Source organism: Lemur catta, chromosome 3 (genome assembly GCF_020740605.2).
Source record: "Lemur catta isolate mLemCat1 chromosome 3, mLemCat1.pri, whole genome shotgun sequence".
NCBI classification, from domain to species: domain Eukaryota; kingdom Metazoa; phylum Chordata; class Mammalia; order Primates; family Lemuridae; genus Lemur; species Lemur catta.
The window spans coordinates 94,554,938-94,568,471 of NC_059130.1; the positions used below are offsets into that span (position 1 = coordinate 94,554,938).

The following is a 13,534-nucleotide window of genomic DNA, read 5'->3' on the forward strand; positions in this document are numbered from 1 at the left end:
GGCTTTTGAATTCTTTTTTTTTTGAGACAGAGTCTCACTCTGCTGCCTGGGCTAGAGGGCTGTGGCGTCTGCCTAGCTCACAGCAACCTCAAGCTCCTGGTCTCAAGCAATTTTCCTGCCTCAGCCTCCCGTGTAGCTGGGACTACCGGCATGTGCCACCATGCTCGGCTAATTTTTTCTGTATATTTTTAGTTGTTCAGATAATTTCTTTCTATTTTTTTAGTAGAGGAAGGGATCTCACTTTTGCTCAGGCTGGTCTCAAACTCCTGAGCTCAAACAATCCGCCCGCTTCGGCCTCCCAGAGTGCTAGGATTACAGGCGTGAGCCACCATGCCTGCCTGGGCTTTTGAATTCTTAATGTCCTCCTCACTTGACTCTGGATTCCTTGACCTCTCTTCCTTTCTCACAATGTCCCCTGCATGCTAACATTCACTCAACAAACATTATGGGGGTCAACTGAGTGCCAGATAATGGGCCAAATGCTAGAGATACAGAGATGGAGCTAGGCGTGGTGGCATGACCCTGTAATCCCAGCTACTTCTCCAGGTGGAAGGATCGCTTGAGCCCAGGAGTTTGAGTCTAGCCTGGGCAACATTGGGAGACTCTGTCTCTAAAAAATAAAAATAAAATAATTAGAGGTAGAGATGACTAAAACATGGCCTCTACTGAGAGGAGCTTATAGTTAGGGGATGCCGATGAGCAGATTATTACATTGCAGTACAACTGTGGGAGCAAGAGGAAGGAGTGACTTACTGCCTGGGAGATCTCACTGTACCTTGCACTGAGCCAGGAGGCAGGGCTTGGGGGTTGGGGAGTATGAAAGACCTGACATCTCTGGGGAATAAAGGACAGGTAGAATGGGAGGACCAGGTAGGGACTATATCAGGTAGGGCCTTAGTTTACACTGTTAAGTTTTGAGTTTTTTGAATAGTCAATTGTGCCATTTTCTTTCAAGGGCAGGTGCTAAAGGGCTGGGTCATATCTGTACTTTGGCTCAGACCTCTTACCTGAGCTCTAGGACTGAACTTCCACATAGCTACATCCCACCATTTAAGCACAGAGTATTTCTCCCACCCACCACCTCTTCTGAATTCCCTAATTCTGTCCACATTCACACCAGCCTACAAGCAGGTGTGGATCACTGTATGCAAACCACTGTTCCAGGAGCTGCTGGAGATATAGATTTATTTCACTAAAACCTAGTCTTTGCCCCCACTAGTTCAGTCTAGATGGTGAGCATGTGGAGGTGGGGGCCAGGGAGTGTAGAATAGACAACCAATATATAGAGAGCTAGTCTTGCTGTCTGGAGGAAATCTCTATATTGTATGCCTTCTTCGATCCCATCAGTTCCCAAACCTTGTTAGGTCAGGCTGTTGTTTCTCACCTGGTCTCCCTCCAGCACCCTCCTTACACTGGCTGCCAGAGTGAAGTGATTCAGCTAGACTGTAAACCCCATGGGTACAGGGACAGTGTCACCAGAGCTTAACACAGTCTTACACACTGTAGATGGTCAATAAATGTTTGATGGATGAATGATACAAGTCTGATTATAGCCTCATCAAAAATCTTCAGTTTCTCTTCTGCTTCTAGAATAAAAATCAAATGGCCCCATTGGGGCCTCAAGACCTACTAGCCACAGTCAGATTCACTTTCTTTTTTGCCTTTCACCACCCTGAAGGCCAGTTAAACTAGTGATTCACTAGTCTTGCCCCAGGTTACTTGTATCCTCCCGCCTCCGTTCCCCGCAGTCCTCTCAGCGGATGCTAACGCTAGGGCACGTCCAAGTTTATAGGCTCGCGGAGAAGGCTTACCTGGTCAGCTGCTCGCTCCCGCTAAGACCTCCCGCCACCCCACGTCGGCCCGTAGCACACCTAGTCTGCCTCCCGCCCGCCCCTCTGGGCTCACTCTGCGGGAGAAGGAGCTCTTGAAGGAGAGATTGAGCCCTGGAACATCCCCGAGCCGTAAGCTGGGCCAGCCGCAAACAGATGGGTGGTCCTGTTGGTGGGCCGGTCGCCCGCGAGCCGAGAGTGGGCGGACCGGGGCTGCCGTCGGGAGGAGGCAGCGCGCTCCCGCGCCGGGCCGGGCAGCAACCAGCGGCCGGGGCGGGCAGAGAGCGGGAGGGAAGGGGTGGGGAGTCCGGGCTGTTGAGCTTCCTGCCGGGACCACGGCCCGCCCCTGCCCCCGCCCCCCGGCCGGTCCTGTGCTGGCCGGCCTCCTGCCCTGGGCGGCCGCCCAATCAGCGGGCGCCCCCCGTCCGGCCCGCTCCTCCCCCTCTGGTGACAGAAAGTCAGCCCAGCAGATGAGGAAGTGGCAGGCAGGCAGGCTGGCCCCGGGGACTTCTCTCTAGCCCTGCTCCCTCGAGCCTTCCGCTGTTACCCGCCTGGCCACCCGCTGGTGAGTCTGGACCTTCCCCGGGCTCTCCACGTGCCGGCGCCCCCTGCCTGGCCCAGCCTTTGCCAGCCCTGCCCTGCCCTGCCCGGGCTGTGGGCGAGGCTGTTACTGGGGCGAGTGGGTGGGAGGTCCCAGCTCCCTGGGGCCGGGCCTCGCCTGCACCCTCCCTCCCCCGACACCCGCGTCCCTGGCCTCATTTGCTTACACCCAGGCCTTCCCCCACCACCTCCTGCTCTTGCTTCTCACCCTCTCGCTCTCCTCTGCCTCTTTCTCCCCCTTCCCCTCCTCCTTCCTTTGCCCGGCTCCTTTTCCCTTCCATCCATCTTAAAGGAAGGAAGGAAGGAATAGGCTGAGTTCTCCTACGGGAACACACCCAGATTTTCCTCCCGCTTGGGGAGAGGTCCTTCCCAGAAGCCTTGAGTCCCTCCTGACCTCCAGGGTGTGCGTATGTGGGGGGGGGGGTGAACTGGGGCTTGGTGGTTGAGAGCGATAAGCTGGCAAACTCAGTGTGTGTTAGAGCACATGCCTAAGCCTAGGCCCTGCCCCAGAATGGGCACCCCACAAAGTCTGCATGTGAGGGAAGAGGCCTCGGCGAAAGAGTTGTGCCAGACCGAGGGCAGGTGCGTGTCTGCTCCCAGGGGCTCACACGTGTGCGAGTGGACCTGTGTGTGCACCTTCCAGTGGGTGTGGGCCTGGGCGGGGAGCAGATGCGTCTGCACATGGTGCCCAGCCTGTGAGGGCACTGTGTGAGGGCGGGGTGAGGGCTGGAAGCCACGCGAGTCACACAGTCCATGGAGGCCAGTTTGGCTGGTGTGTCAGAGGCAGGAGGCTGTATGTGTGCTAGCCCTGCCGTGTGCTGGCTTTGTTGTCGGGGGCATTGGGGTGGGGAGCTGAGATGAAGGGGGCCTGTGCGGATGGCAGGGCTGGGGCCTGACCACGGTGGCTCTGAAGAAGTGGGGAGTGACATGGAGGTGTGGGGCAGCACCTGTGAGGGGCGTGCGCAGGGCGCACTGTCGTCCCTGATGGATGTGTCAGAAGGTGTGCTTCTTCACTTAGCACCTGTGCAGGTGGGTCTCTGGATGGAGGCAACCAGGAGCACCTGCTGCCCTGGCCGGGAGAATACCTTGTCCCCCTGGGACTGACTCAGAGTCCCAGACTCTCTTGCCTCTGGGGAGAGGCTTTTGTGTCCCTGTGAGCCTTCCCCCGACATTCTTTCAGGCTCTGAGGGGGATGGGACCTAGCCCATTAGGACCCCTCCCTGAGGGAGGGGAAGATTCCTGAGACCTCCCCCACTCCCCCACCTCCTCACATGCCACTGGCTTCCCTGCCCCTCCCTGGAAGAGAAAGGTGATTGTACCCATTCTGAAGTAGGGCAAACTGAGAATGTATGGCTGGCTCAGGAGAGGATGCTGGGTGTGGATTTTCAGCAGTTCTTTGGGCCAAGGCTAGGGCTGGAGTCTGGGGGAGGTTTGTGACTCGGAACCTTGGACCTTAGCTCATCTGCCTGGTCCAGGGTGGGTGGGTGCTGAGTCTGGGGCTTTACTTGGCTTTCCCAATCCTGGTGGGTCCTGCTCCCCGCTCCAGGCACTGACCTGTGGCCTGGATCCACCCTCCATCCCATGTGCAGTTCCGCTGGGGTGGGTGGAGGGCGGGGCTACTGCCAGATCTAGTCAGACAGGTGGAGCCGCCAGGGCAGGAGTCTCAAAGAGCCAGGCTCCAGGAGAGGAAGGGCTCCACGAGAGGAGAGAGGACAGCACCGAGAGGACAGGCTGGAGGTGAGCGCCCTGGACAGGCAGAGGAGAAACCCAGGGAGATGAGTGTCCCAGCAGGGGAGACGAGGAATCCCAGGCCCATAAGGTTCCCGAAGGGATAGATGGGACAAGGGAGGTGAGAGTTCTGCCAGGGGAGAGGAGGGACCCTGGGGAGATGAGAGTCCCTGGAAGGGACCAGAGAGAAGAGAGAACAAGAGAGGAGCTGTTGAAGGGAAGCATCCCTGGAGAGAAAAAGAAAGACACAGAGTTGGGGAGGTGAGAGACTTGGGCAAGGAAGGGAGAGGAAGTTCATTCTAAAGATGTTGGTGAGGGCCAGCGCTGTGGCTCACGCCTGTAATCCTAGCCCTCTGGGAGGCCGAGGTGGGTGGATCACTCGAGGTCAGGAGTTCGAGACCAGCCTGAGCGAGACCCCGTCTCTACTAAAAATAGAAAGAAATTATCTGGCCAACTAAAAATATGTATAGAAAAAATTAGCCGGGCATGGTGGCGCATGCCTGTAGTCCCAGCTACTCGGGAGGCTGAGGCAGTAGGATCGCTTAAGCCCAGGAGTTTGAGGTTGCTGTGAGCTAGGCTGACGCCACGGCACTCACTCTAGCCCGGGCAACAGAGCAAGACTCTGTCTCAAAAATAAATAAATAAATAAATAAATAAATAAAGATGTTGGTGAGGAGTTAAGACTCTCTGGAAAGAAACCAGGGATTGAGAGTTCTTCTGTGGAGGAAGAGGGGAGGAGAGGCCAGGAAGTAAAACCCTTGGAGAGGGCAGAGAGTGAGGAGAGGAAGGTGAGGAGGGGAAGGTGTGGAGAGGAAGGGTGGAACAGCCCTTCCCAGTAGGCAGGATGTGTAGGGAGCAGATGTCCTCATCAAACTGCCTCCTCCTCCCCTAGACACCAGCAATCGCTTCCTCTCACTGTTCTTCTGTCCTTTCTGCAGTGAGGCCTCCGGAGTTGTCTGGTTCTGTGTCTTGTCTCTGGGATGGGGGTGTGCAGTGTGCTCTGTCTGACATCTACCTTCCGTACCTCCCCAGAGTCCTTAGCCAGGATGGAGGCCGTGGTGAACGTGTACCAGGAGATGATGAAGCATGCAGGTAAGGTGCCATCCACCAGCCCTTTTCTAGAAACTCTTCTTCTCTGGGATCCCTGGATCTAGGGCTGTCTCCTAATGGAGAGACCTCGTGAACCCCTTGACCCTTTTATGACCTGACCTCATGTCTGTGGAGCTGGTGAAGACCTTTGGGAACCCGTGGCCCTTTTTGACTCCTTTGACCTTTCTTCACAGATCCCCGGATCCAGGGCTACCCTCTGATGGGATCCCCCCTGCTGATGACCTCCATCCTCCTGACCTACGTGTACTTCGTTCTCTCTCTTGGGCCTCGCATCATGGCTAATCGGAAGCCCTTCCAGCTCCGTGGCTTCATGATTGTCTACAACTTCTCACTCGTGGCATTCTCCTTCTACATTGTCTATGAGGTGGGCCCCTGGGATGCCTGGGCTTTAATTCCTGCCGGCAGCATAAGGGACGGGCTGTAGGGCCAGAGCATGGCATCTCTCCTTTCCAGAGAGACTCAGATCCATGTCTGCAGCTAGCAAAGGGGAGGGAAGTGCTGGGAGGGGAGAACTCTGGTGGTCTAATCCACCCCCTTTCTTAGTTCCTGATGTCTGGCTGGCTGAGTACCTATACCTGGCGCTGTGACCCTGTGGACTATTCCAATAGCCCTGAGGCACTTAGGGTAAGTAGGGGCCGGGGCTACATCGGAGCAGCCTGGGGGGTAGGAGCAGTTTGGGTTTGACCTGTGCCCATGGCCCAGTTTAGGCAGGCTCTTAGGGTAGCCTGTGGGATCCTAAGGCTGCCCTGAATTCTTGCAGATGGTTCGAGTGGCCTGGCTCTTCCTCTTCTCCAAGTTCATTGAGCTGATGGACACAGTGAGTAGTTTATGAGATGTGAGAACTTGGGGAGAGAAAGAAGGGTAGACTGAACCCCCTTCCCCCACTCTTCTCTCAGGTGATCTTTATTCTCCGGAAGAAGGAGGAGCAGGTGACCTTCCTACATGTCTTCCATCACTCAGTGCTTCCCTGGAGCTGGTGGTGGGGGATAAAGATTGCCCCAGGTGAGTTGTGTGGGCCACTGGGGGAAGAAGGTATGCACTGGGGACCAGAAGCTCAACTCTGCTGACCCTGTTTTATTGTCTACTCACAGGAGGAATGGGCTCTTTCCATGCCATGATAAACTCCTCTGTGCATGTTGTCATGTACCTCTACTATGGGTTATCTGCCCTCGGCCCTGTGGCTCAGCCCTACCTGTGGTGGAAAAAGCACATGACAGCCATCCAACTGGTGAGGGGCTTGAGCCTGGCCTATAACCACCCCCCCAACGTACCTAGTCTGGATCCTCTCTTTCTCCAACCTGTCTTACCTTTGACCCCTTCCCTCCCCACTCAATGTTTACCTCTTTCCCTATTCCCTCTTCCCCTGTAGTCTTCTCACTGTCCCCTCTGACCCTTGCTTTCTCTGTCCCTAGATCCAGTTTGTGCTGGTCTCACTGCACATCTCCCAGTACTACTTCATGCCTAGCTGTAACTACCAGTACCCAGTCATTATCCACCTCATCTGGATGTATGGCACCATCTTCTTCGTGCTCTTCTCCAATTTCTGGTATCAGTCTTACACCAAAGGCAAGCGGCTGCCCCGTGTACTTCAGCAAAACGGAGCTCCAGGTATTGCCAAGGTCAAGGCCAACTGAGAAACATGGCCTGGATAGGCGCCCACCTAAGTGCCTCAGGACTGCACCTTGGGCAGCATCTGTCAGTGCCCTCGCTGCCTACACCTGTGACCAGGGCATGCGTGGTCAGGACTGAGCAGGGGACTGGCCCTCCCCTCCCCACAATGGTCTACAGGGACCGCCGCTTCCGTTCCTTCCTCACCCACTTCCCCCGGCCAGCTCCAGGGATGTGGCCTCATTGCCCTCTGCCACTCCAGAGCTGGGGGCTAAAAGGGCTGGACACTTACTTCCCCTTCTCTGCCTTAAACTTGGGAGAGGAGCACTCAGGGCTGGCCCCCACCAGGGTCTTGTGGCCTTTTTCCTCACACTGAAGAGGTCAGCAATAATCTGTCACTGTGGACCCAGTTTCCCTCCTCCACCCCACACTGAAGCAGTAGCTTCTGGGCCAAAGGTCAGGGTGGGTGGGGGCCTGGGAATACAGCCTGTGGAGGCTTACTCACTTGTGTCTTAATTAAAAGTGACAGAGGAAACCACTGAGGTCATGTGTGTACATGTGTGAGTAGAAGAGGTAGGGTACCCAGCTTGTGTAGCCCTGTCTACAAACAGTAGTGATGGTCAAGGCTCCCAGAGGACATTTCTAGCTCTCTGATCCCAGTAGAAAGGGGCCCCTGGGACACAGGTCACACAAGGAGAAGAAAGAGAGACATAACTTTATTAGAAAAATAAAAAACTAAGGCAATAGGTTTGTCCTCAACGGATGCCTTGGTGGATGAGACTGCTTTTGGCCGCACTAGCCTTCTCCCGCTCCCGCCGGCGTGCAGGGTCCAACTCAAAACAGCGCCATAGCCTCAGGGTCTCATCCGCTGCTGCTGATGCCACAGTGGCCCCATCTGGGCTCAGGGTCAGACTCAAGACCCGGGATGTGTGACCTGGGGCAAATGAGAACAGTATATCTTAATGCAGACACAACCATAGCCATCCCAATTTTGATGGCCACGTTGCCTTTTTCGTTTTTTGTAACTGTTTTGAGATAAAATTCATACACCATAAAATTAATCCTTTTGAAGTTCACAACTGAGTGGTTTTTAGTATATTTGCAAAGTTGTGCAACCGATAAAACTAATTCCAAAAAATTATCATCACTTCCTATTACCCTCTTCCCCCAGCTCCTGGCAACCATGAATGTGTTTTATCTCTCTGGATTTCCCTATTCTGGACATTTCATATAGAGGCATAACATGTGGCCTTTTGTGTTTGGCTTTTGACATAGCCACCTACCTTTGAGCTCAGCCACCTTGGCCATGGTTGGGTACTTCCAAATAACCAGCTGATTCTGGGCAAAGCCGTGGCCTGAGATGAGCTCCTTGTAGTGGGGAGACCAGAGGATGGAGCACACCTGTGGAGAGGGGATAGCATGGGCATGACATACAAGCTACTCAAATCAGAACTGAGTCAGTTCCAGTGTTGGGCACTCTGCCAGGTGCTACGGACTCAGACGAATGATCAGTCCTTACAAAAGCCCTTTGAGAGACAATTACAGATGGTCCCCAACTTAACAATGTTTTGACTTTATGATGGGATTATTGGGATGTAAGTCAGGGAGCATCTGTATTATCCATTTTACAGATGAGGAATCAATCAGAAGGAAATTCAACAAGTTGCTTAAGGTCACATGCAAGTTAAGTTAGTAAGTGACAAAATCCAGAATTTGAATTTTGGCCATCTGGCTCTAGAGCCCATGTGGAGCGTGAAGTTGCATGTGGAGGGAGTGGAAAGAGAGGAAGCTGAAGTGGCTGCAGGGAGGGCCACCAGCAAAAGCCTCAAATGTATTCTAATGGATTTGGATTATATGCCATAGGTGATGGGGAGCCATTACAGGCTTAAGGAGGACAGTAATAGACCACTCAGACCAGTGTAGAAGACAGATTGGAGGAAATAAATGCTTGAAGCCCAGTGAGGGAGCCATTGTAGTGGGCCTCCACTGGGAAGAAGGGTGAGTCTGAGGGAAGGGGACAGATGTGAATCATATTCTGAGGAAAAACTGACAGATTGTGGTGAGGAAGACGAACGATTCTAAAAGGTTTTTCGTATTTCTGAGCAGGTTCTTCCATTCTGAAGCAATTTAAGAAGAGAAGGCGGAACACATTTCAGGGAGGCAAGGGGAAATGACAAGTTTAATTTGGGACCTATTGAGGTGGTGGTGCCTATAGGACATAAAGGTGGAGATAGCCACAGACTGTTGGAAATGGAGCTCATAAGTGAGAGCTGAGTGTGAAGTCTGGGAATCATCAGGGTATAGAGTTGGTGAAGCCACAAGAGAACATAGTTGCCCAGGAAGACTACACAGAGTAAGAACGCGTCTGGGAGTGAGAGGCTGGAATAGGTAAAAGACTACCTGGGAATGGGCATCCACGGCACTCAGACAGGCCCCAGAACAGACGTTCCAGATGCGAATGTGTCGATCACTGGTGCCCCCTCCTGTTGCTAGGACACTGGATTGCCAGGGACACCACGCTACAGCCTAGGTGGGATAAAGGTGGGGTCAGCAGGTACTAGAACTAGACAAGAAGCTCTAGGGGTCACAGATTAACCCAGTTCCAATCCCACCATCCCATCTCCCCTTAATAGTCCCCAGGTTATAGATGAGAGTCTACAGAGACCTTAGCCCAACCCCCCTCACCTTGACAGCCCCTTGATGCTGGGTGAATGTTTGCAGGGGAACCCAGCCACCCTCTCCAGGAGCACTAGGCCACACATTGACCAAGTTATCGTTGCCACCACTGGCCAAATGTCGTCCATCTGGAGCCCAGCGCAGCCCACACACTTCCTGGCTGTGGCCACTGAGTGTGGCCACATGATGTTCTGCTACCCGAACATCATGGTGGTGGATGTGGCCGGAGCGTGAGCCACTAGAGGAGGGAGAAAGGGAATCAGGTTTTGTGGCAGCACCAAATGCAAACAAGCCAGGGCTGCTTCAGTTCAGGGGTGTACAGTTAAGGGCAGAATGGGCAAAAATCATGCTGATTTTGCCAAAGACTGGCAAAAACCACTGACCTGGACAGGATATAGCTGTTCCAACTTAGGGAGCCCACTCGGGCAGAGTGACTGGTCATATTTCGAAGCCGTTTCTGCTGTTGCACATCCCATAGCTAGAGAGAGAAGATCAGTAGGGTAAGAGACTGGGACTTGGCATTAAGATCTGCCAGCTGGGCAAGCCCCCTGGGTGATGACAGAGTTGCAGTGCAGGGACACAAGTCTCACCTGCACCTCAGCACTGCTGGTGCCCACAGCCAAGTAGTTGCCCTCTTTGATCCAGGCCACAGAGGATACATATTCCCCAGGCTGTTCCATTTGCAATAGCTGCAGGATGTCACCAGAACTTGCACTCCACAAGTACACACTGTTATCCAGCGCCACAGCCAGTACATTCCCAGAGCTCCAATCCATAAGGTTCAGGTCTGCCAGATGTGGAAAGGGAGGAGCATGAGCCTCCTTGTTTGTCTGGTCCCCAGGCCCTCTTTCTCCATCCACAGGACAAGGATAAGGCTACACTTACAGTAGTCGTTTCGGATTTCAGGGGCATCCAGGATACGGTCTGGCAAGGAAGGAATGTAACGGCAGGTCTTCCGGCTGGAGCCAGGTGTGGCCTTCTGGCTATAGAGCACTTTCAGTCTGTTCTGGTAACCTGTGGCAACAGAGTGGGTCTAGATGCTGGGAAAATTGACACTTCCCTTACCCTCAGTCTTAGGTAAGAAGAGCAGACAGGTAGCTCCTCTCAGCCCTAGAGATGGACTGACATCTCCCTCCAAGAACCAGGAACTTCAGGTCTTACCTTCTGGGGCATTTTGTGGTTTTCCACTGAGCCGAAGGATCTTGGCTTCCTCCACATCAAAACCGTTCAGGTTCAAAGCCCAGGCTTTCTGATGTTCCTGTCAATGTAAAGGTGGTGGTGAAGCATGATGTTGTTATCCAATGGACATAGTCAGAGCCCATGCCTTGAGACCCCTGTGACACATACCTTCTTGGTGGGCGTCTGGTTGTCTTCAGGCTGGTTCTCCTTGCTCAGGAGGAAGCTGGCCACCTCCATCTGGGAAGCACTGCGATGGGGGATGTAGCGGTCACCGCCAGGTTTGCTAGGAGTGGTCTGAACCTTAGAACTGGATTTGCCTGGGGCGGAGAGAGAGAAGACAGTCTGACCAGGTTCCTGGGAAAGGAGGCATGAAGGCTACTCCCAGCCATTCTCTCTTGCTCCCGTGTCCCGTCGCACTCCACCGACCAGGAGTTCGGCCCGGAGTCCTGCCGGCGCTGTGGGATCGGTTGGCGGCCCGCATGGGTGAGGGGGCCGGCCCTGGGGCTTCCTTGGCTTTGCGCTGCCACCGCGCGGGAGGTGCATTGGGGATGGGCGCGTCCAGCTGCAGCAGCGAGTGCAGGTCACTCTCGAACACGAACTGCGCCATGGGAGCGCCTGTGGGGGAGGGGTCCTCCCAGTTGGTGCCCGCCGAGCCCTGGAGGAAAAGAGGAGACCGTACTCAGGAGACAGCGAGGGGCTCCTCCGTCCCCGACCGGCCACACAGTCAGAGGCACCCTCGGCTGCAGCCCCCTCCGGCCTGGAACCCGCTGGCCGCGGCCCCACCCCGGCTCAGCCCAGCCGCCTTTCACCGTAAGTTCCCGAGCAGGTTCCAATCCTAGACCGGCTGCGGCACGCCGGGCTTACGCCTCTTAAACTCTCCGCTCCGAGCACTCATTGGCTCCTTCAAAACCCAACCGTCGTAACCGTCGCCCTCGCCCATTGGCCTCTACGGCACAGAAGGCGGGTCTTCCGGGCATATTACGGATCTCGCGAGAGTCCATCCGTGGACTGTGCTTAGAAGGGTGGGACAGGGGCTTTAAAGGCGGTGCCGGGGAGTTGGTGTCTGAACGCGGGTGGGGATCGGAGGGCTGGTTCCTGCGCTGCGTCGGCGTTCCCCACTCGCTCCCATGGGCTCAGCGGCCGCGTCGGGCTCCGGGTGCTTGAGGTGTAAAGCGGCGCGTGGGTCATATTTATGATACTCGCCTGCAGAACTCGGCGGAGAGAACCAAAGCGCTTGAGCCGTTCGGAGAAGGGAAAGGGGAGCCAGCGGGCGGCAGGCGGGCAGGGTGGGGCGAGGGGATGGAGTTGAGCAGGTTAGGAGCAGGAGGAAGTCCGGAGCTAGTTAGGGTGCGTCCCGATTATTTCCTGGGCGCCTGGCAGAACCCCCGTCCCCGCCGCTAGAGAAGAAGTAACACATGTGTTTGTTTGTTTGCTTGTTGTTGTTTTACAAACAGGGCAAATGAGCCTGGAAGAGGGGAAGGGAATTACTTAAGCCCAGGAAAAAGGACCAGAATCGAAACCCGCCTATCTGGAAAATAAGGTTAGACTGCCCTGTGGGAGACACTTTGGCTTACTCCCAGGGGCTTTAGAGGTGTCAGGAGTCCTACAGACCCACTCTAACCTGCGCGTGGTGCACCGTTTCTCCATCCCCGCTCGGGGTGGGGGTGGGGCGGGATTTGGCCGAGGTCGTACGAAGAAGTTGGTGGGAATACAAGGCTGACTCGCGTTCAATCCAGTGCTCTAATAATGACAGAAATGAATTGTGTGAATATGCTCAGAGGTGAAGCAGCAATAATAAAAATAATAATGGATACCATTTATTGACCATCTGCTAACTACTGTGTTAAAAGTTTACATACATTGTTGAGTTCAATGCTTAATCCCATAAGGCAGATATTGTATCTTCGTTTTATAGAAAAAGAAACTGGGTCGGAATGAGGTTAGGAACTTGCCCAAAGGTGCACAGCCAATAATAAGAGTGTAGCCAGGATTCAATCTAACTCCTGCAATCCTAACAGTAGTCTGTACAGTCTCAGAAAGAGGCTGGAAAAATCAGGTTCTCAATCATTAGTCTAACACCAACCCTGATGATGACAGAGAAAAATCTGGGGCTCTTTGCCCAAACTGAGTATTGTTACTATCTTTGAATTTGAAGCATTCATATTCTCTATTTCCAATTACCTTGGAAAACAAGGAGGTGGATGTCCTGGCATTAGAAGTGGGCAGTTGGCCGGGCACGGTGGCTCACATCTGTAATCCTAGCACTCTGAGAGGCTGAGGTGAGAGGATTGCTTGAGCTCAGGAGTTTGAAACCAGACTTAGCAAGAGTGAGACCCCATCTCTATAAAAAATAGAAAAATTATCCAGGCAAGTTGGCACATGTCTGTAGTCCCAGCTGCTCGGTAGGCTAACGCAGGAGGGTTACTTGAACCCAAGAGTTTGAGGCTGCAGTGAGCTATGATGACACCACTGCTCTTTACCTAGGGTGACAGAGAGAGACTCTGTCTCAAAAAAAAGGGGGGAGGGGCGGGAGTTCTTGAACCACAGAAAATAAAAGAGGTAGTCTAATATCAGGCTGGTCAGGGCCTTAAATATTAAGCTATGGACTTTGGACTTTATCTGCTAGGCATTGTGGAACCAGTGAGGGTTTCTGTCTAGGGAAGGACCAAAGAAAACATCTGAGGGGAGAACATAGCCAGTAGTTTGTGACTTCTGGACTAAGGGTAACTGTAGAGAAGAGGGATAAGGGTACAACCCCAAGGTATTTGTACATTTAAAAATAAAAGAATGAAGGAAGGCAATCG

General features: G+C 53.9%; 2 protein-coding genes across 3 annotated transcripts; one reads left to right on the plus strand and one right to left on the minus strand.

Moving 5' to 3' along the window:
* The first annotated feature begins 2,278 nt into the window (after positions 1-2,278).
* Positions 2,279-7,413, plus strand: ELOVL1 (ELOVL fatty acid elongase 1). 2 transcript variants are annotated; one of them, XM_045545660.1, is made up of 8 exons: positions 2,279-2,394; positions 5,190-5,249; positions 5,441-5,631; positions 5,811-5,891; positions 6,028-6,084; positions 6,164-6,269; positions 6,359-6,495; positions 6,680-7,413. In XM_045545660.1, exons 2-8 carry the CDS (start codon positions 5,204-5,206, stop codon positions 6,899-6,901), a joined length of 840 nt encoding a protein of 279 aa, XP_045401616.1. In that variant the 5' UTR covers positions 2,279-2,394; positions 5,190-5,203; the 3' UTR covers positions 6,902-7,413. The 2 variants fall into 2 exon arrangements, with proteins under 2 accessions (XP_045401616.1, XP_045401617.1); XM_045545661.1 differs by lacking the exon at positions 2,279-2,394 and adding an exon at positions 3,292-4,166.
* Positions 7,414-7,574: 161 nt separating this feature from the next.
* CDC20 (cell division cycle 20) lies at positions 7,575-11,917 on the minus strand. The gene is made up of 10 exons (XM_045545659.1): positions 11,157-11,917; positions 10,899-11,047; positions 10,713-10,809; positions 10,437-10,565; positions 10,142-10,338; positions 9,935-10,029; positions 9,561-9,789; positions 9,276-9,401; positions 8,159-8,276; positions 7,575-7,809 (listed from the first exon to the last, which is right to left on the minus strand). The coding sequence occupies exons 1-10, from the start codon at positions 11,335-11,337 to the stop codon at positions 7,631-7,633; spliced, it is 1,500 nt and encodes a 499-aa protein (XP_045401615.1). The 5' UTR covers positions 11,338-11,917; the 3' UTR covers positions 7,575-7,630.
* Between the last annotated feature and the right edge of the window lie 1,617 nt (positions 11,918-13,534).

Coding starts and splice junctions, on each gene's coding strand:
- CDC20 (XM_045545659.1), bottom strand. CDS start 11,337: ATGGCGCAGTTCGTGTTCGAGAGTGACCTGCACTCGCTGCTGCAGCTG. Junction 10,566..10,712: donor ACCACAAAATGCCCCAGAAG/GTAAGACCTGAA, acceptor CTGTTGCCACAG/GTTACCAGAACAGACTGAAA. Junction 9,402..9,560: donor AGCATCAAGGGGCTGTCAAG/GTGAGGGGGGTT, acceptor TATCCCACCTAG/GCTGTAGCGTGGTGTCCCTG.
- ELOVL1 (XM_045545660.1), top strand. CDS start 5,204: ATGGAGGCCGTGGTGAACGTGTACCAGGAGATGATGAAGCATGCAG. Junction 5,250..5,440: donor GGAGATGATGAAGCATGCAG/GTAAGGTGCCAT, acceptor CTTTCTTCACAG/ATCCCCGGATCCAGGGCTAC. Junction 5,632..5,810: donor CCTTCTACATTGTCTATGAG/GTGGGCCCCTGG, acceptor CCCCTTTCTTAG/TTCCTGATGTCTGGCTGGCT.